At 43.0% G+C, this 22,653-nt stretch overlaps 1 protein-coding gene across 1 annotated transcript; it reads right to left on the minus strand.

Annotated features, from left to right (window-relative positions):
* Window positions 1-7,355: 7,355 nt before the first annotated feature.
* Window positions 7,356-22,451, minus strand: LOC149281739 (dual specificity protein phosphatase 10-like). The gene is made up of 3 exons (XM_089499042.1): window positions 22,349-22,451; window positions 8,926-9,234; window positions 7,356-7,621 (listed from the first exon to the last, which is right to left on the minus strand). The coding sequence occupies exons 1-3, from the start codon at window positions 22,449-22,451 to the stop codon at window positions 7,356-7,358; spliced, it is 678 nt and encodes a 225-aa protein (XP_089355168.1).
* Between the last annotated feature and the right edge of the window lie 202 nt (window positions 22,452-22,653).

Here is a 22,653-nt window from a genome sequence, read left to right on the forward strand (position 1 = left end):
ACCATGCGGGGGCTGCTTGCACTCTGGTGCGGCCCGAGATGGTAAAATTGGAGGATCTTATCCCTGGGAAGACCATGTCCATCCATGGAATTGGCGGAGTGCGTCCTGCAGTGCCAGTGGCACGTGTGTACCTTGATTGGGGTGTGGGCAAGGGTTTGCGGGAGGAGGGGATATTCCTGTTAATGTTTTGCTGGGCAAGGATCTGGGTCGACTTGTTTGCCAGTATGCACCAGTTGAGGAAACCTGCAAACCTGGAGGGCTGGTAGAGGGCCCTGTCCAACCTAAGGTACTGTCTGAAACTTTGGGAGTAGTGGGTAGCTGGGAGGGAACCGAGAAAGTAGAGGTATGCCTGTCTGAACCAGCACCCAGGATCCTGTCTCCTGAAGAGATGAAGGGGCATGTGCACCAAGGGACCAAACCTAGCGAGCAAGCTCTAGGGGAAAAGTGTGGTTTAACCTTTGGAGGGGAAGAGTTTCAGGAACAGGGAGTCTGCAGTGGCTCTTCTGGTTCCATGCCCCCTGATACTGAAAAGCATAGTGTGAATATGGGTGATCAAATAGCCTCCTCTGACCTCCTCTGTCCACCATCTTAAAGGGGGTGGTGTCATGATTAACTCATATAATGTAGTGGAGGTGGTTTGTTCCTTTGTATTAGCATCCCATGAGTTAATCTGATGTTGATTTAAATGTGTTTCTTTGTGCATGCCCTCTGTATCTGTTCTGGCAAGAGGTGTCATCTTCCCATGATCCCTGTGGTGATTAAGGATCCTTAGTTATAGGAATTCCATTCCTATCTTAAGTGGAGGGGGAGCGGAGAGGTATCCATTAAATGTGGAATAGGTCACAGAGATGAGTAGCCAAAATATGTTTAAATTTCTGATAATATGAATTAGGAAAACCGTCCGGAGCTGGTGCTTTGTGAGGTTTGAGAGCCACCTCTTCAACTGTGGGAGGTAGATCTTCCCAGTGGTCTTCTGAGAGCTTGGGTATGGAGAGCGACCTAAGAAAGGTGTGAATCACAGAGTCCATTGGTTGTGAAGTATGCGGATGGGACTTTAAATTATAAAGAGATTCATAAAAAACAGCAAACTGATCAGCTATGCTCTTGGGGTTATAGATATTGATTAATGTGTTGAATGATTCTTACGTTTCCTGGCCAGCAGCTTTATTGCCTTTAGAATAATAAGTCTGATGGAGTCGTCGCATGGCTAATTCCATTTGTTTGGGGGTGTTAAGGCCTTTGGCATTGATAGTTATAACCATAAGACTCATTGCAGGAAGAGGAAGGCTGGAAGGCTCAGAAAATTAATGGGCCGGGACACCAGGGAACGAGTGGAACCAAAAGAAGAAGAAGAAGAGAAAATGAAATGGGGGGTGGAGAAAGAGGGGTCAAAGGGAGGGGGGGCTCAGATGAGTAGCCAACAAGGACAGGTGAACCAACAAAGACCTTTGTGAATGCTATAAAGCCCAAAAGTGTCTAAGAGCCAAAAAGTGGCGTAAACCATCAGGTAATAAAAAAAACAATAATAATAATAAAAAAAAACATGAAACCGTGGTGGGAAGCAATTTGGGCCTCAGGACACGATGTATGCGGTCCATCAGCAAATCTTCATCCGACAAGTCCGGTATCAGGGAATGGAAGAAGCCTTTAGCATAGTCCTCTAGGGCATTATTAGGTACATCTTCGGGGATCCCTCAGAGCCGCAAATTATTTTGTCATGCCCCATCTTCAAGGTCCGCCACCTTCAATTGGAGACGGAGTAAGGTATCCTCCATTTCGTTATGGCGGTCCACCAGCTCATTATAGGCTCCAGTATACTCCTCAAACTTGTGCTCCAAATGATCAGTTCTTGACCCGGGTTGGAGCAGGTCCTGTTTTAAATCCGTCAACATTTCTTTGATGGATTCAGTAATCGACATCTGAAGGTTCTCCAACATGTGTTTCAGTAGTGCAGGGGCTATCTGCCGCTCACCATCTAGTTCTTTTAAGCCATCTACCGACGTCGAGGCATTCAGCAACACCGCAATCAGCATTAGGGGCCATGTCTGGCCCCTCCCTGCGGCGTCAGCGTCCGCCATACACTGTATGGCCCCGGACGCCCATTTTAAAAGAGTTTAGGAGGCGATCACGAGGGATTCAGCGACACCGAACTCCCACCCCAGGACGCGCCGTGACCGCTCCAGAGTGAACCGCTACTGCGAGTGATTTTGCCACTCGCAAGATGGGGGCGTCCTTTAAAAAAAAACAATGGAGTTGAAAAGAGTTCTCAGGAGGGTCTCTCCAGACCACTTGCAGGTTGAGTACAGGTACTGCATTCAACCATGCAAGTCAATGGAGCTCAGCTTTCTAATCACAATGTGATTAGTAAAAAATATTTAAAAAAATAATAATAATAAGAAAAAAAAAATTCCTCACTGATGTCACCATCAGGAGAACCTTCAAGTTCCAAAAAAATGTAAAAAAATAAATAAAAAAGGGGGAAAAAAAAATATATATATATATAAATATATTTTTATGAGCAAGTCCTAAAATTAGCGCTTTAGCTTAAAACAATTCTCGCATGGAAAGAGTTAAAATACTGGCATGTTAAATGCCCATGGGGTGTCTACTTTTAAAAAATGTATGATTTGATTGGGTAACTTGAATTGGCCGGGTTCAACAATGTCCCAATTAACACAATTAATTTCCAATTAGAAAAATGCACACGTCCCAAATGTGGCCTTTTAGCCCCCCAAGTACCCAACAAACCCATGCATGTGGGGTATCACTGTACTCAGGAGATGTTGCTGAACACATATTAGGATGTTGTGTGAGAGCGTCATATACCAGGAGCTGTAAATTCATACCTAAATTACGTGTGTGGGGAAAAATACTACTGCAAACTTTGAAAAAATGCTGGTGGTAAAATTTATGCATGCAAAGCATTTGAAATACCCTGGGGTGTCTAGTTTTTTAAAATATATGGTTTTATTGGGCGCACTGAAATGGCCAAGCTCAAAGATGTACCAAACAGGGCATGGGCAGTGGATCACCAAATATCAAAGTTCAACATTGAAAAATGTGCATGCCCCAAATGTGGCCCTTTTGCCCCAAACAGCCAGGAGATGTTGCTGAACACATATAGGGGTGTTTTATGATAGTAACATATACCAGGACCTGTTAATTCATACCTGAATAAAATGTGTGTGAAAGAAAAAACACAAAAAAATGACTACCACAAAGTTTGACAAAGACTGGTGGTAGAATTAGTGCATGGAAAGAGTTAAAATACCAGCATTTGAAATACCCTGGGGTGTCTACTTTTCAAAAATATATGATTTGATTTGGTAAATTGCATTGGCTGGCTTCAAAGATACTCGAAATAGCACATGGGGGGAAGAATTACCAGATTTGGAAAATATGGTTTTGAAATAGCAAAACGCTACCTGTACTTATTGCCCCATAACGTGCAGAAAAAAGCAAAAAAACATGAAAACATTGGGTATTTCTAAACTCAGGACAAATAGTAGAATCTAATTAGGTTTTTTTCTCATTAGCTTTTATAGATGAGTAAAAGATTTTTCAAGTAAAAATTAGAAAAAGTCACTTTTTTCAAAATTTTTCACCATATTTTATACTTTCTTTATAGTAAATAATATGATACAATCAAAACACTGTATGGCGGCGGACACCGATTTTAAAAGAGTTTAGGAGGCGATCACGAGGCATTCAACGACACCGAACTGCCACCCCAGGACGCGCCGTTACCTCTCCGGACATTATAGCATTTTATGGCGACATTACATTTTTTTCTCCTCCCTCTTTTTTAATAATACATTTCTCCCTATTAAATGTATATATATATATATATATATATATATATATTTATTTATATTCTCTATCTTATATTTCTTACGTGCATTTTTTTCTTTCCTGTTTATTGATATATTTAGGGCATTTTTATCCCTTTTTTCCCCTCTTTCTGGTTGTATTAAAGTATTTTCCCCCCATTTTACATTTTATGTATATTTATGTACCTGAGGTATTTCTATCTTGTATTACTGTTTTTTGACTGTCTGGAACGCATGCTGGAATACAAATATTGCCAGTGGAACGCAAAGTCGCACTTCCTGTTTTCGTTGACGCGCACTGGAAGTGACTTTAATGTGGACATTTTCTGCATAATACAGAAACAGGGATCATCACCATATAAATAGAGCTTGAATGAAATGAAATTGATCTGCCGATTTGCTCCTGATGAAGCTGGAAACGTGTAGAGAGGCTTGATTTTCTGTTCTATTTGATTTAATCCGCTTTGGCTGGACTTTTATGCGTACACTAATTTATTGTAAGTTGCTTTACCCCAGCAGGCACTGTTTGCCTTGATATGCTGTACTATTTTGTATGCTTATTTTTATACAGAGATGAACCCAGAGGATCCCTATTCCATGATTAAAGCTTTTTTTGCACCTACACTTGTGAGTGCATCTTATTAACTATTTACATTCACTTTATGTATTTATGTATTACACTATGATCCTGTGCTATCCATTGCTTTGAGATTTGTATTATTTATACACTGAGAGGAGTTTCTAGGATAGCTGCGTTTAAACTGTAGGTATTTGATTTATTTTTACTGTGTGGCACATTGTACTTTATCTTTGTCATAACTGTGAGAAGGTTCCGTCCAAGCCTACTAAACAAGTCTCAGCAGAAAATTTCAGTAAACTTCAAACAGCATTAAACAATGGGGATTAATTTTACTACATCTGAATTTTTGTACAAGAGATTCCCAATAAGCCCCGTTCTATACACTTTACCAATGTTACACAAAAATGCATAGAGATCCCCTGGACATCCAATTGTATCTACAAGAGGCAGCCTTCTTGAACCTATTGCTAAATTTACATCTGAAAGCTATGACCACTAATCTTTTTACTTGCTTAAGTAATACTCCTGATTTTCTTCACATATTAAACATGTATGTCTCCCGAATTCTGAAGTGTGGTTTGCAGAAATAGACATTACTAGCCATTATACAATCATGCCTCATAATGATGGTACACAAACTGTAGTTCACATATTAATTGAATTTGAATCATCCTGTGGACAACCTATAGAGTTTTTTGTACAAATGCTTGAATTAACACTATTTTTAAAAAAAATAGTTTTTATGTGATTACTGTTATCAAATTTCTGGAGAACACATGGCACCAGGATACATCCATGGAGGCCCCACCTCGCAACTTACAGGGCTTAAAGGATCTGCTGCTAACATCTTGGTGTCTGATACTACAGCGCACCTTCAGAGGTCTAGTGGAGTCCATGCCCTCGACGGGTCAGGGCTGTTTTGGTGGCAAAAAGGGGACCTACACAATATTAGGCAGGTGGTCATAGTGTATATATATATATATATATATATATATATATATATAATTCTGGGTGTTGAGACTTACCTCTTTATCCCTACTCCCGGAGCATGCCTCTGTCTATTTTGGGGGGTCAATTGCCCTGTTGTCCGCCATACGTATTCACAAAAGAACTCACAAAAAACAATTTTGTATATTAAAAAAAATATTTTATTAAATAATGTAGGTTCACCAATAAATAAAAACTTGTTCCCCGTAAAAAATACAGGAACAATACAGGGTTCCAAGGAGCATCTTGTAAGAATAAGATTCATGCCCAGATTCACAGTGTAACTAGGGAATTTAATGCCCAAGGTAATCCAGTCTCCCAAAAGGAAGAGATTTAAGACAAAGGTATGGGACGACGAGTAGGACAATGTAAGAAAATACTCCTCCATTGTGTTGAAGGGTAAAGGATGCTACATACCAGGTAACCCTCCCAAATTCTTCCTAATATAGCATAAATACACATTTTCATTACATCCTTATTGCACATGGTTATTTTGGTGTTAAATGTCTTTTTATATTGTCCATTTGTTCAATATATAAGTGTGTATGTGAGCGTATATTTTCCAAAAAGTCCTTGAATTACAACTCGAAGTGGCCTACTGAAGTGTACATTTTCTTACAATGTTTTCAGTTTATAACCAGTAAAACACTTAACTGTAGCTGAATATTACAAACTTTTGTGTGAATTCTAAATTGCAACAAGTGCATATATTGCAAGGTTTAGCTCCCGCATTAGACACAGAGTCTATGGGCTATGGGAGATGCACATATAGAAGTTGTACGGTCTGCTGCTTCAGAGCAGGTGGATTGCAGGACTCTTAGCAAGGGCAAGCTGGCAGCTTTCAGCACAGGAAAATTTGAAAATGATTGATACAGTAATAATGTAGTCTAACATCCTAGCACGCCAGGCATCCCAAACACATGCAGAACAATACTGTCCAAACTCACCAGCACTCAGCAAAGCTACCTGCTGAAAAGCACATACAGGAAAAACAGAAAGGTCCAGTAGAAGATGAAAGGCAACATAATGAAACTGCAACCACTTATTCAAGACATAAGCACCTTCCATTGTATGACTAAGTCAAATCAAAGTAGCCCATGAAAGACATATTCCCTCTCAGCCACAAATTACAGTATTGGTCCATGAATATAGATTAGCAGAGTATTTAGGCAGTGGATAGTGTGTGTGTCTGTGGTTGTTTTTTAAGTGGCCATGTGTGTCTTGTTAATGTAGGAATTTTATGGCTATGGATTTATGTTTGGCCTGTGAATGATGCATTTTTGTGAAGATTTGGGCAAAGTGTAAGGTGCAGATGGAAGTCTGGTAGGGTTTCAGAATGTGCATGTATGCCCTTTATACACAGGGCTTGTAGGTAGCAGTGTTCTCACAAATATGTGCTGCTGTTCTTCAAAAGGAAAAATGTTATTTGCTGTAAAGTTTAATGCTTTAGATAGAATGAGGTAAGCAAGGATCTGAAGCCAATGGTTCTGTAATATTCTTGTGGGTCTGAAGCTTTGCATCCTTTCCAGACACAGCGGGAATCTGTGCCTTAAGTCATTAAGCATCTTAAGTTATAGATATTGCGGGGTCTCAGACTATGGCTCATGTTTTCCTGAAGCTTGGCTTTGAATAATTTTCCAACAAATAATGCATATTCCATGGAAGCTGAAGTTGTGTGATGTGGTCTGAAGTTTTCCGTTCTGTTTGGGATGACAGTTTTGTGACTTGTTCCTTATGGAGCTCTGTATTTTGTGAAGACTGGGGATGTTATTCTTAGGTCTGAGAACATTTTGAAGTATTGTGTTCTTTACTTGTGCGGTTTTTTAAATTTAAAAAATTGATTATGGCTCTTCTCTTCCATTAGTTTACCCAACTCTGCCCATTATTTGCTCATTCCACCAGTTCATTGCTTTTTACATATGTTCTCTCTATTGCCTCTTTCCTACTATTCTATCTTGTTACACATCTGACTCCACACCCCTCAGCCTGGGGATTAGAATCCTTGGGGTGGTTCCAGAATTAAGGTCTGATTCAAATTCCATGAGCTGCCCCATGAAGTTCAGGTTGGGAGATATAATTGGACGCTTCCCCTTCACAAATTTATAGGCATCTCCAACAGTCATCAGAGTGTGCTTCATCAGGTATGCAATAACAACAGTGGCAGACCGAGAGACCCCAGCCTGGCAGTGAATTAGCACTCCCTTGCCTTTCTGCTGAGCTTCTTCTACAACAGTGAAGAAAGAGTTATAATTACAAAATGACATCCTGAAACTAAATTCACTTATAACATACCATATGTATTTGAATGGAGTCAAAAAATAAGAGAAAGATGTATGTGTGACATGAAAAGGGAAACATGCCATTGTTTTAATCTGAAACGGTCTTTATCAACGAAACAAGTTGAATAAATTGAGATGATAATCATTTGTTTACACTAAAGGATTATTTAAATACGAATATACATGTTTCACCACTCCACTATGACAATGTTGTTGTTCTGTATTGGTGTACAGTTGTGCAGATAGAAGTAGGGAGAACCTCCCCCTTGAACCAGCGGATGCTGTATCACGGCAACACTTTTGACCCTTGCACAACTTTATGAAAACTTCCTGAAGTAACCAAAGAGGAATTACAAAGAAGGGGTCTCTTTTTTCAAAGATCCCATTTATGTGTAGGGGAAGGGGAAGGAATAAAGATAGATAGATAGATAGAGGAACTATGGATTACCGTATTTGCTCGATTATAAGACGACCCCCCAAAATCTGAATATTAATTTAGGAAAAAAAAGAAAAAGCCTGAATATAAGACGACCCTATAGGAAAAAAGTTTTACCAGTAAATGTTAATTCATGTAAACTATTGCATTTTTTAATAAAAGCTATGATTGAGAAAAATATTTTTTTTGTTTTTATTTCCTTGTATTTTCCAACCTGCCCCCCAGTTACGCACATCTGCCCCCAGGTTTGCCACTCCAATATGGCACTGTGGCCCATGATATGCCTTTGAACCCTCTATATGCCACTGTGCCCCATGATATGCCTTTTAACCCCCTATGTGCCACTCTGCCTCCAGAAATGCCTTATACCCCTATATCCCATTCTGGCATTTAGGGGGTTAAAAGGCATTTTATGGGGCAGAGTGGCATATAGGGAGGTATAAGGCATTTCAGGAGGCAGAGAGGCGTTAAGGGGGTTAAAAGGCATTTCATAGAGCACTCTGCCTCCAGAAATGCCCTATGCTCCCATTTAACACTCCGCCACCCCACACACACTTACCGGTGCTTCCAGTTTCCTGCTGTATTGCCGGGGCAGCGGGTTGACGTCTACGCGATTCGCGTAGGTAACGTCCGCTGCAGCCGGAAGGAGGTGGAGTTGGCAGCGGGGGTTTGTCTGCGTCCATCGCGCAGACCTTCCCCGGCTGTCAGAGATCAGAGTTCCCCGCGCCGGGGATGTAAGTTGTAAGTTAAAATATTTATTTTTAACAGAGGAATACTAGACGGAAGAAAGAGTCTAAAAGTCTTTCAACCTACCGATAAACTCAAAGGCCTCTTCAAAGTACTGCCGGAGGTCCTGCTTACTGTTATCTGTTGCTGGTAATCTCTTATACAGCAGCGCCCCAGACTCTGCATGGTACAGTGGTAGGTGTGTCGTGACATTTAGGACATGTCCAATGTTGAGGGTGACCATGCGTCCCAGGTCCTGGGCATCCTTCTCATTACCCAGGAAAAGAAAAGGCAAGATGAGGCTCAATTCAGCTCTCTCTATATCAGGAGACAGCGCTGGCACTAGTGACACTTCAGGCTGCACAATGCCCTCATCAACAGGCGGTTCAACTAAAGCTGCAAAAAAAAAATGTACACAAACTAAGGAACTGAGAACAATATGGGGCCATAAGCAAAAAGGAAAAAAAACATAACAACATAGAATGAAACATAAGAACCATTCGGTCCATCTGGTCTGCCCAGTGTTTGAATACTTTCCTTAGTTCCTGGCTTTATCTTTTATCTAGAATAGCCTTATGCCTATCCCATGCATGCTTACACTCCTACACTGTATTACCCTCTACAACTTCTGCTGGAAGGCTATTCAATGCATCCACTACCCTCTTGGTAATGTAATATTTCCTGTTGTGGAATGGGTCCAAGTACAGATCCTTGAGCTACCCCACTGGTAACAAGACCTTGCTCTGAATATATTCCATTGACTACAACCCTTTGTTTTCTGTCATTCAGCCACTGCCTAATCTATTCAACAATATTGGGATCTATACTCAAAGATTGCAGTTTATTGATAAGTCTTCTATGCCGCACAGAGTCAAAAGCCTTACTGAAATCTAGATGTGTAATGTCTACTGCACCACCTTGATCATTTATTTTAGTCACCCAATCAAAAGATCAATAAGATTAGTTGGCATGATCTTCCTAAAGTAAGCCCTTGTTGTTTCCGTGATTTTAGATGTTCAACAATCCTATCCTGTCTTGAAGTTATCACTCTTCTCCTCGCCCCCTCCCCTACAAAAGCTGCCTGACCAATCAATTACAATCAGCAACTTAAAAAAAGGGTAGAAAGAAGTTAACAGGTAGGAATATTTAGTTCATTATATTACATTTTATTTATAGAGTGCCAGCAGATCCTGTACTACTATTACACAAAGGGAAGACAGTAAATTAACAATAACATTAAAATTCACAGTATACAATATTAACACATGTTAAGAGATACCCGTGCAGAAGGAGAAAGAGCCCTGCCCTTGAGAGCTTACAGTCTATTAGGAGGTACATAAGGTCTAAAGCATTGCCTGTTAAAAGATTTACCTGGGGGGACTTAAAATCAATATATATGGCACCCACATAATGCATAGATATAAGTAGCAGGTCTCTTTAAAAGTGACATAATAGGTATATGTCACTTACAGGAACTGGACACATTCAGTATGTATATGCACCGGATGAATCATAACTAAAAACTTTAAGTTCTATTACATTTACACATTTAAGCCAACTTTAACGAGGATGAGGAGTGTCTTATTGCCTTCCCACTGTAGTGAGGTAAACGGATCCTATCTTTTTATAAAAGACTTACATCCATATCATGGGTGTCATCTTGCGGGGTTGAACATAGAATCAAAAGCTTTGTAATTCCTTACAGTATCCGAACTAAGTGTATTTCACTTACATGTCATGTTACTTCCTTGTTAAACACACCTGCCTTTACTCTGTGTCGCACACACACGTGTGGTCCTTCCTATTTTTTTTTAGGCTGACTTCTCTAGACAGATTAATTGCACTAATTAGGATGCAGCCGGATGTCACTTATTTCCTGTTTCTGTAATTAATCAGTGAGTCCTCTGTGTGTTATGTCACCAAAACTGTGCAAGTATATTAGTCCTGTTTACAAGTGTGAATGAACATTTTTAATTATAGTCACCCTTCCAACACTGTTACATGTGCATCCTACTACCACCCGTTTTACACTACTCACCCAGCTTACCCTTCTCGTAATTATGCGTTTTACATTTATCCATGTTTACATTTAGATTTGCCCCAGTGGCACTCTCCTCTGTCATTGCAAAGCTCTTTCTCACTCACCTCTACCTGATCCTGTGCCTTCTTTATCTTTCAAGGGCTCCAACAACAAATACAAACTTTGCAGTCGCCGGCCAGGCCCCCCCACTAATGATGATGGAGGAGATGTTTGTGAAAGTGGAGAAGGAGGCGGTAAAGGTTCCTCTATCTCAGCATCCATTAATCCCCTGCAGTCCAATAGAAGTGGTACACCCCCAAGTGTGCCATCTCTGGTGCGTGACATAATTTTTCGTGCCAACTCATCAGGCCAAATGGCTCGGACACTATAATCATCTTCTTCATCATAGCTGACCTTCGAGACTCCCATGAACTGTGGATCAAAAGTAACAATTGGATCACAGCTACAGGATGAGCCAACAGACTTTCGGGGGGGTCTCAGGAGACGCCAGCAACCGCGGCAACCGCATTTGAGGGGATGAAGAGCCCAATGAAAACAGGAAGAGGATTTTGGTGAGGGAGATGGAGGAGAACCTCTGCGGCGGGAACAAGGTTCCCTGGGCCAACGGGCTTGTTGAAGATTGGAAAGAGGACAAGGGAGTGTTAGGTCCGCATGAGAAGGTGCCCGATGGCCTGGTTGTAGACCCCTGACCTCAGGTGCCAAACAGGGGTGAGGGATGGTACGTAGAGGAAGGGACCTAGGCCGAGGCAGGGGGGCTGAGCGATCTTCTAGAGGCACTGGAGGCATTGTTCTAGACAGAAAAATAAAACCACGTGAAAAATGACTTACTGGCACAGCACTTAACATTTGAAAGACTTCACAGGGACACAAGAACCAAAAACAGGAAAAAAAGAGATAATACTGAATATTGGTACCCCACTGCAAACAACAACAAACAATACAATCCAGCACTGTACAAATCAGTCAAAACAGATTGCAGTTCTTGCTCTAAGTCGCCTTTCCTCTCTATATTATTTTCCTCCATTCTTCACTCTCTTTTTTTGTCTACCAGGGGACAGGCAATGAGGTAGAGGCATATTCCTCCAGGGAAATACTAATTTGAAGTTTTTAGGACCACAGTATGGAAGAGCTTGAGGTTGGGGTATTTTACGATAATTGTAGTGTTCATTGTGACAAGGACTTTGGCCCTCATATGCATCATAACTGGTTCTGGACTGTGAATATGTGCATAGGGCACATGTGGCGTCAAACGTCTTATGAGCACATATTACTGGAGCATTTTGGTGGGCTTTGTAACTGGATTGAAGACGGACAGTCCATTCTACACTCTTCTTTCCTGCATGCCCATGTTTCTTCTCTCTGGCATTCCCCCTTTCCTTTATTCCCTCACCTTCACATCTGCAGACTGCAATGGCCGGTCTCTCTGTCGTGGTTAACATATTGAGCACCTTCACAATGCAGCATTTGTAAAAAATTGCAGCATCCCTTAGAGGAGCGCTACACAGCTGTAGTAGACTAATTATTCCAGAATGCAATTACATGTGTTCTCCTGTGTCCACATTAACATTACAAATACATACATTTTATTAACAATAATTTACCCAATTCTACTGTAGATAAAAAAAACACATTTATAGTGTAAGCACTTTGTGTATAATATAACTTGGAAGCTATTTGCATTTACAACTATAATCATATCATTGTTTTTATACACAATATACTATATACAGAAATGACAATAAACAATAAATGCTAGAATCAGACATGTACACTAGTTCTGTCTTCATTCTCCATATGCAACTATGAACACGCACAGTATAAGGCACTTGTTTTTAATGCATAAATAAACTCATATTTGCCTTATATGAGATCCCCTTCCCCTGTGAGTGACGCAGGAGTACCTTTGTCAGCTGCTCCCTCCCTGCTGGAACGAGCTTCTCCGTGCGATGGGACTCATCTGTGCATTACTCGTCCTCACGGTGTTACGGTTTGTGCACCTCCTTTGTGTGTCGGTCTATGTCGGCATGTCAGTGTGTGTACGGCTACTGTTTGCTGAGGGTGACACTTAATGACGAGCAGCGTGTCCTCCTCCCCTCATAAGGATGACATCATCGCCAGCCAATCACAGGCCGCTCACATCCTACAGACAGACAAGGTTATTATTACGAGGACGCATCTGGAATGGAAGATATTTGAGATGATAGACATCAAATACATTTTTCCACAAATATGACACCACTTATATACTTATTTTCACCCTTTTTTCTGAGTTATAGCTCCATGGAACTCATTTTTATTATGGCCAAGAGTCATAAGAGTGGCATATCCCTTAATTCTTATATTTTAAAATATATTCTTATAAATGAGTGTGTCTTTTTTAAGACATTGAAAAGGGAGCAGGGATCACACACTTTTTCCTGCATCCTGGATAATTTGGATCATCAAATTTCTAACTTCCTAGTAGGTCCTCATTTTTAAAACTAAATAGGAGACTTCAGTGGAAGTAGGAGAAAGTGATGCTGATTTCCTGAGGGATTAACATTTTCAAAAGAGCGATCATAGCATTAAATGGCATTGAACAGCGCTATGTATGAACGTATGCTGTTTTGACTTCTGACTGTTTCTCCAAAAAATTTATGTAATCAAATGTGCACATTTTGCACAAGAATATGCTATTGATATAATAACCCAACACATTGCATATGCCTGGTAACAGGGGTGGGCTGGCAGCCTAAAGCCTGGGGGGCAAGTCTAGTCAACTGGCCCATTGCACCATCAAAGCGGCTGCGAGCGACATTGAAAGCGGCCGTCGTGTGGCAGTCACTCCACCAGCGCTTAATGAAATTAAAGTGGCATGGCCGTTGGGTCTGACAGCCGCATGATGCAGGGAGAGTACCTAGAGTATTTGGCACCTGTGGCAGATCCTGTATGTGGCACCCCCCCCCCCACACACACACACACACTTTAAAACTGCATAGTTTCTATGGTTAGGCAAACATTGACAAGGGTACAGCAAAATTGTTATCATTATATACTTAGGGATTATGCGGTACCACCGTCAATGTGTGCCTATACATTGAGCCAGACACTGACAACCCCTATCACTATATACTAAGCCAAACATTGATGTGGTGTAGGCTTACCACTTTAGTGACTGGCATAGTATATAGTAGGGATGCACCGAAATGAAAATTCTGGACTGAAACTGAAAATTCAGCATTCACTTGGCCAAAACTGAAAAAAAAACGAAAAAAACATTAAAATACTTTATTAAAGGAACACCAAAATTAGACAAAAAAATCAATAACAATATTAACATATATATATATATATACACACACATATATATAACAACAATCACGATCCTATCATGCCCAGGTTCTAGCATGTGCTGGCTGACTTAGCATGATAGGAGTGTGATTGCTGTTTGCAATTATATATATATATATATATATATATTAATACTGTCATTGAATTATTCTGTCCAATAAAAGTGTTAGCACACCAAAGTTGGACCACAAAATAATTTATAACAGCAATCACACTCCTATCATGCCTAGGCAGCCACTACATGCTGGAATCTGGGCATGAAAGGAATGTGATTATGGACTCCCTATGCTAAGCTATCCCCCAACACTTACACATCCATGTTATCTGAAACCCTCATTCACAAACATTCAGCATAACACCCATCACTCTCACAAAATTACATTCAGCATATCACCCATCACTCTCACACACTTACTAATCCACTCTCCCTGAATCTTGTCCTACCTTTTCTTCTTTCACTCTCACTTTTCCTCCTCCTCCTCCTCTTCTTCTTCTTCTTCTTCTTCTTCTTCTTCTTCTTTCTGTCCTTCCGGTGTACTGAGAGCGGAAGACGGTGGGCGTGGCTTCAGTGTTGTTCACTTGATGTCAAATCCCGGCGCACAGCCACAGTTGCCGCGCACATCGTTTCTGAAGGTGTGCCGGCATGGTGGCACCCCTCAGATGAGCGGCAGCCGGGGAGGACCGCCCCCCCCCCCCCCGTCAGGTACGCTACTGGCATGACGGCCGCATGCCTTTGCTCGCGGCCGTTTAGTTTTTAACTTTGCGGCTGCATTGAATGCTCGTCTGCCAGTCGTCCGTCCGGCCCAGCCCGCCCCTGCCTGGTAATGCGTGGTATTGAAAATAGATTTTGTGTAAACTTCAAATGGTCTTGAGTCTTGAGTGAAGCATAAGGCCTATGTTAGATGCCATTAGATGTAGGCAGCCCAATATAATGCTGTGAGGTGAGAGAGCTGCCACATATTGTAAGACTAGCAGGCTGATAAAACACACAGATCCCTTCAACCATACAGGAATCAGGGATTGTAAGGTTTTAAGTCCCTCTTAAAATCTATTTGAATAAAAAAAAGTTTTAAAAATAAAATAAAAACAGATCCCCAGCCACACTCCACGTGAACATAAAAACATAGAACGAGGCCATGCATATACTGTAGTTGTGTGTCACGCTTGGAGGCAGTACCTTATTGTGTTTGGATATGGAACCCAATGGCAAGGACCAGATGAAGGTACAGAAAGACCGAAACGTCTAAACAGAAGGAGTAGCCAAGCTGTAGTCAGGAACAGTTCCGAGGTTGAGGGTAACAAGGTCCAAAGTAGAGCCAAGGTCTGGTCACTGGGAAGTTTGATAGAAGATGAAGGAAGCAGGAACAGGAACCTGGACCGGAACAGGGACAAAAACATGAATACGAACACTGGGATATCTTCTGTATAAAGGCTCAGAATAACCTAGCACTGAAGGCATGTTGCTGTGGGTTTTTATGCTTTCTGATATCCCCGTCACGCCTCCGTTGCCAGGGAAGCGAAGGGTGGAGCAGCAGCATATGGAATATCATTGGAGAAAGAGATTCCCGCACACTGATGTCAGAGGGAGGGTATCTTCCTCGGGTATTTGTACTTTCTTCAATTTTGTACTTGTCGCCACCATATTGGATGGTGGGACACACGTTTTTGCTTGTGGAACGCATGTGTCTACCATTTTGTGCGGTGGAACGCATGGTGGAACACATGGTGGAATGCACGCGTCCTCCATCTTGGAAGGCTCATCGCACGCGTCTGCTGCTTTGGGGTTCAGCGTGGAGACTATCCAGCAAGGTGGGACCTAGACGTGCCAGGTACGTTCTGACCTCGGTTGTTGCGGGCCAGAGGTCCGCAACACTCCGTGAATCAAAAATGTTAAGAAACCTTAAACCTGATCTGAGGAGGTGGGCCTTCCCCCATATCTCCTGGTTTGGGAGGGTAGGGGTGTTGAAAATGAATATACTACCACGGTTTCTCTACCTGATTCAGACCCTCCCTGTTTACCTTCCTAAATCGCTCCTTCGTGCTTGGCATAGGGTCTTTACTAAATACATTTGGCATGACCGCTCTCCCAGGTTGGCCTTTAAATACCTGGTAGGCCCTAAGGATTGTGGTGGCTTGGGTCTCCCAGACCTTGAGGGGTATTGGATTGCTTCCCATATGCGCAGGGTGGTGGAATGGACGGCCAGGACTCCGAGGCCGTGGGTGCTGCTTGAGAGCTCGTGGTTCCCCCTCGAGATTTCTGCAGTACCTTGGCTGGGGACTCCACCTAGGTTTCCCTCCCTCTCGTCACATCCGACCATTGCGGCGACTTTGAGGGTAATCAGAATGTATCTCCCTAAATTGGGCTGGGTGGGCTCTCCTAGTCCACTCTTTTCTGTTTCCTCTAACCCTGCCTTTCCCCCGGGGCTTTCTCGGGGAGCCATTCGTCCTTTCCTTCCCTCCGGGGAGCGGGTGTTGCGGTTGGGCCATCTCTATAAGGATGGTGGGCTTCGGTCTTTATCTGATTTGTTGGGGGCCCCTCAGGCGCCCTTTGGTTCCCTTTTTCTTTATCACCAACTGAAGCATTTTCTTTCTTCCTTGTCTCCGGCTTTTGACCCGGCTCGCCCGCTCACGCCATTCGAACTTTTGTGCTCGGATGTTGGCCGTCATTCCCATCTTCTGTCCGTCCTCTATAAATTGTTTTTGTCGTTTCGGATTCCGACCAAGCCTTACTTCTTTAGCTTGTGGGAGAGGGACTTGGGCCGCACGTTTGACTCTGATGAATGGACCCAGATTTGTTCCCTGGTGCATAAGGGTGCCACTTCGTGTAAGCTACGGGAGTCCGCTTACAAATTGCTCACGAGGTGGTATAAGGTTCCAGCAGAGCTGCACCGCTTCCTTCCCCAGGTCCTCCCGCAATGTTGGCGTTGTGCGGCCGGAGAGGGCACTTACTTACATCTGTGGTGGGACTGCCCTCTGGTTCGCCCTTTCTGGTCTAGGGTTTGGGAGGTTATTAAGGAATTGGGCGATCCTGATTTTCCCTTCTCCCCTGAGTGTATGCTGTTACATAACACCGAACTGAGCCTGGGGTCCTACAAGGGGTCCCTCTCTATCCACCTGGTTAATGCTGCTAGGGCGGTCATTCCTCGATTCTGGAAACAGTCTTGTTCCCCCCCTATCTCTGCCTGGCTGGCTACGGTTAACTTTATATGTCAAATGGAGGATTTAGTTCTGACATCTAGAGGTAGGGGTTACAAGAATGGTCTTAAATGGCTTCCCTGGAGGGCCTTTCTGTCCTCTCCCTCCTTTCATAGGGTCTTGGGTGCGTCTGCGGGGAGCCCTCCGGCCCTTGACTTCCCCTGATTCCTTGGGCCTTTGGTACCAGGCTTTGCTACGTTGTACAGTCCCTGCATTTCTGGTTTACCTCTGCACATACATCTGGAGGCCTGTGTAGCCTCCTTTTTGCCTTAGTGGTATTCCGTCCGTCCACCACGGTTGGTTTCCTTTATTATTGTTGTTGTGTTTTTTTTTTGTTTTGTTTTGGTCTCATATTTGCTCAATTCCCGCCCTGCTTGAGCTGGGAATCCTCCTGCATGATTCGCTATGTGGGGCCTAGGTCTGGGCTACTACTGTTTTATTGTACTTTTGGCCCTAACCCCTGGGGCCTTTACGTTACGTTAGGCTCCTTGTTTACTTTTTATCATGGGGTTTTGTTATCTGCCATGTGTCCACTGTGGTTTCTTGCATGCTGATTTCTCTCTATATGTTCATGTATCATCGCCTCTGTGCTTTGTCCTTTAGATGTATGGCTATGTCTGTTTTTCTTTTAATAAACGGTGAATTGAGAAAAAAAAAAAAGAAACCTTAAACCTGAATATTTAAGAAAGTAAAAGGGAGGTTTTGGCTTTCTTAGCAGAATATCTATGTGTGCACAATTATTGGGCAACTATTGGTACAAAAGCATGAGCACTTCCCTCTATTACTGCTAAGTCCTCTACCTATACAACCAAATATTCTGCTAGTATTTCCTGCTGCTCTATTACATTGTCTACCACCTTTTACCCTTAAATCCCTTTCCTCACATGTTGAGGTTAGGACAATATGAAATATTCTATACCGCCCTTGGGTTTTTATGCCCCAGGTGCATTATCTTGCACTTGCCCACATGTCAGTAAATGTCAGTTTTTGATGATTTAATGGGGTAAATTGAATTGACCGGGTTCAACAATGTCCCAATTAACATCGGACGAAGGATGACCACCAGTGGCGTCGCTACAGGGGGGCAATTGCCCCCCCTAGGTTATTCCTTGCCCCTGTTGCCCCCCTGCCGAATTTGGAACCATCCAGCGAATTGCCCAGGACAGTCCCGCAATGGGACTTTAAGTCCTGGGCAGCCTGAAACGCTTTTTTTTTTTTTGAACGCGGAGGAGAGAGAGGCTAGCGCCTAGCAACCGCTCGCCCCCCCTCACTCTCCTCCACGAGGTCTCTACCTCGGTGCTGGGGTTTCATACTGAGCGCCGGTATATGACATCTTATCGGCAGAGAAGGAAGACAGAAGCCTCGTTCTCCCGCTGCAGGACTTTAAAGGTGAGTGAAATACAAAGGGGGTGAGTAGGGAAAGAGGAGGGAGAGGGGTTAGAAAGTGATAAGGGAGGGAGAAGGGGTAGAAAGAGATAAGGGAGGCAGAAGGGGTAGAATGTGATAAGGGAGGCAGAAGGGGTAGAAAGTGATAAGGGAGGGAGAAGGGGTAGAAAGAGATAAGGGAGGGAGAGGGGGTACATGTAAATGAGTGAGTATGAATTAATGTGTGGATGCATTGTGTGAATGAGTGAGAGTATGCATTAATGTGTGGATGCATTGTCTGAATGAGGGAGAGCATGAGTTAATATGTGAATGAATTCTCTGAATGAGGGAGAGCATGCGTTAATATGCGGATGAATTGTCTGAATGAGGGAGAGCATGAGTTAATATGTGGATGAAGAGTCTGAATGAGGGAGATCATGAGTTAATGTGTGGATGAATTGTCTGAATGAGGGAGAGCATGAGTTAATGAGTATGTGTGTATCATAGATGTATAATTGTGGAAGGGCAAAGATGGCACTCACCGGGGAATTCTCTCTGACAGCCGGGGAAGGTCTGCGCGATGGACGCAGACAACCCCCGCTGCTAGCCGCACCTCCTTCCGGCTGCAGCAGAAGTCTACACGCTGCCCGGACAACACACCAGGAGTCAGAAGCACCGGTAAGTTTTTTTTGTTTTGTTGGGGGGGTGTTAAATGGGGGGCATAAGGCATTTCTGTAGGCAGAGTGCTCTATGAAATGCCTTTTAACCCCCTTAATGCCACTCTGCCTCCAGAAATGCCTTTTAACCCTCTATACACCACTCTGCCTCCTGAAATGCCTAATACCTCCCTATATGCCACTCTGCCCCATAATATGCCTTTTAACCCCCTAAAGGCCAGAGTGGCATATAGGGGTATAAGGCATGTCTGGAGGCAGAGTGGCACATAGGGGGTCAAAAGGCATATAATGGGGCACAGTGGCATATAGAGGGTTAAAAGGCATATCATGGGGCCCAGTGGCATTTAGAGGGTTAAAAGGCATATCATGGGGCGCAGTGGCATATAGAGGTTTAAGGCATTTATGGGGCAGAGTGACAAGCCTGGGGGCAGATGTGCATAACTGGGGGCAGGTTGGAAAATAAAAGGAATTAAAAACAAAATATTTTTCTCAATCATAGCTTTTATTAAAAAAATAGTTTACATGAATTAACATTTACTGGTAAAACTTTTTTCCTATAGGGTCGTCTTATATGCAGGCTTTTTCTTTTTTTCCTAAATTAATATTCAGATTTTGGGCGGTCGTCTTATAATCAGGGTCGTCTTATAATCGAGCAAATACGGTAATACCTGCAATGCTGTTTCCATGTATTTATTTGATCTATACCTGCAATGCTACGTTTTATATATTGTTATTGTATACCTGCAAATACAGGATTTGTATGTCTGGCAGCAGGGATTAAGATTAATATATATCGGCAACTGGGGCTAATATTTATATATTCAGCTGTAATTTTGAAATCATGTTTCAATCATAGTCTTTACTTCAAAGAGATAAGTACTCATTATGTAGATAAAAATGCATATATCTGATGCGTATATGTGAGGGGGCCATCACATAAATCAATAATAAAGGGAGGGGCTTGCTGGGGGCATTAATACAAATAGTGGTGGCTGGAGGCGATTATACAAGGGTGTTGGGGCACCACATTAATCTATACTAAAAGGGTGCTGGCTGGGGCATCAATATACAAGGGTCAAAAACTCTAAGGGGGTATAAACAACAATGCAGTGTGAAAAATCCATCCTGATGTAGATGTCAGTGACGTAGATTGTGTCCTGCTGTTTGTGTGTTTTTGGTTATCATTGTACCAGAGCCTGTCCTGGGGTGTGTGTGTGTATAGGTGTTGGTGTGGCAGAGCCTTTCCTGGTGTGTGTGTGGCAGAGCCTGTCCTGGGGTGTGTGTTTGGGTGTCGGTGTGGCAGAGCCTGTCCTGTGTGTGTTTGGGTGTCGGAGCCTGTCCTGGTGTGTGTTTGGGTATTGGTGTGGCAGAGCTTGTCCTGGTGTGAGCCTGTCCTGTGCGTGTTTGGGTGTCGGTGTGGCAGAGCCTCTCCTGGTGTGTGTGTGTTTGGGTGTCGGTGTGGCAGAGCCTGTCCTGGTGTGTGTGTCTGGGTGTCGGTGTGACAGAGCCTGTCCTGGTGTGTGTCTGGGTGTCGGTGTGACAGAGTGTTGGTGTGTGTGTTTGGTTATCTGTTGACTGGCACTTAATTTACAGTTGGAATTATTTAATTTATACTTATCCAGAGATAAAATGCCCTCCTGAAGTTGTAGTGACTTCAGGGGACAAAACATTCAGGGCCCTGAAATCATTTAGTGGAAAAGTTAAGGTATTGTGTTATTTATGCTATAATATTTATTTCAAGGATTAGTCGTACTAAATTGTGGCTTCAGGCTTCCCATGTTGAATGATCAAGTATTATGTTAGTCCAATAACAAAAGTATCATTCCATAGCACATTACTTTTGGCAATATATATATATATATTTTCTCAGTGGTATGTTTTAATGGTGGAAATTATGAATGCCCCCCCCCCAGTTTGACTGTGGTATCTTGTGTGCCCCTCCTATATATTGTTTCTAGAGTCGCCACTGATGACCACACATCTAATTTCCAATTTAAAAAATGCACATGCCCCAAATGTGGCCTTTTAGCCCCCCAAAAACCAGACAAACCCATGCATGTGGGGTATCACTGTACTCAAGAGATGTTGCTGAACACATAAAAAATACCAGCATTTGAAATACCCTGGGATGTCTAGTTTTCATGAATACATAGTTTTATAGGGCACACTGAAATGGCCAAGCTCAAAGATGTACCAAATAGGCATGGGCAGTGGATCACCAAATGTCAAAGTTTAACATTGAAAAATGCGCATGCCCCAAATGTGGCCCTTTTGCCCCCAAACAGCCAGGCAAATTTTACGTCACGTCACATGACTCCGCTCCGTTCTTGCTTTCCCAGGAAGTACAAGAGAAGAACGCAGCGGCTCCTGCAGAAGTCTGCTAGTGGCACAGAGTCATCTGCAGTTCAGGTAAGGGGGTGGGGGAGGTTGTATGAATGGGTATGCATGATTGAGGGAATGAATGAGTATCTGTAAATGATTAGTATCTGTAAATGAGGAAATTAATATATGAATGTTTGTGAATAATAAATAAATTAATGCATACATGTGTGAGTCCATTGATGTGTAAGTGGGGGGGAGCATTGCACAGGGAGGCTGTTTGAAGTCCTATGCTTCTGTACTGGGTAGATCCTGTGAGTGAAATCTGGGTGCTAAGGGTAACTGCATTGGCCATGTTTTCCAGGACACATATAGCTTTTACTGCTGACCAACCCAGATAAAATGCTGCCCTGTAGCAGTGTGGAAAATACTTTTTTTTTTAATTATTGTTGTAGCTTAGCCTGTCTAGTGGGTGTCAGAGCCTGTCCTGGTGTGTGTGTCTGGGTGTCAGTGTGACAGGGCCTGTCCTGGTTTGCATTTGTCTGTCTGTCAGTGTGGCAGAGCCTGTCCTGGTGTGTGTTACCTTGCCGGCGGTTCCCGGGCTTCATCGAGTAGGGGAGCCGAGACCCAGCCCGCGCGTTCAGCCCCCTGCTCGTTCCATTCGCAGGAGACGCGGTGAGGTCCATCCTGCCTCTAGACACGCGCCCCCGCGAGGATCAAGGGATCTAGACGGGACGCGCGTCTCTACGTCATGAGAGCATGCGCGAACGGCTATCTCATGAATATTCATGCCGCTTCTTAAAGGGTTATTTATCTTTTTTTCTCCTCCCCCTAATTTAGGGGGTAGGAGGATCCAGGAGCAAGAGGGATATTTAAACCCTCAGTCTG

Source organism: Sceloporus occidentalis, unplaced genomic scaffold (genome assembly GCF_023333645.1).
Source record: "Sceloporus occidentalis isolate IW3139 unplaced genomic scaffold, rSceOcc1.0.p SCAF_128, whole genome shotgun sequence".
NCBI classification, from domain to species: Eukaryota; Metazoa; Chordata; class Lepidosauria; order Squamata; family Phrynosomatidae; genus Sceloporus; species Sceloporus occidentalis.

Coding starts and splice junctions, on each gene's coding strand:
- LOC149281739 (XM_089499042.1), bottom strand. CDS start 22,451: ATGGACCTCACCGCGTCTCCTGCGAATGGAACGAGCAGGGGGCTGAAC. Junction 9,235..22,348: donor GCCCGGGAACCGCCGGCAAG/GTAACACACACC, acceptor TTTTTTTTGCAG/CTTTAGTTGAACCGCCTGTT. Junction 7,622..8,925: donor AGAGGCCTTTGAGTTTATCG/GTAGGTTGAAAG, acceptor TCACTGTTGTAG/AAGAAGCTCAGCAGAAAGGC.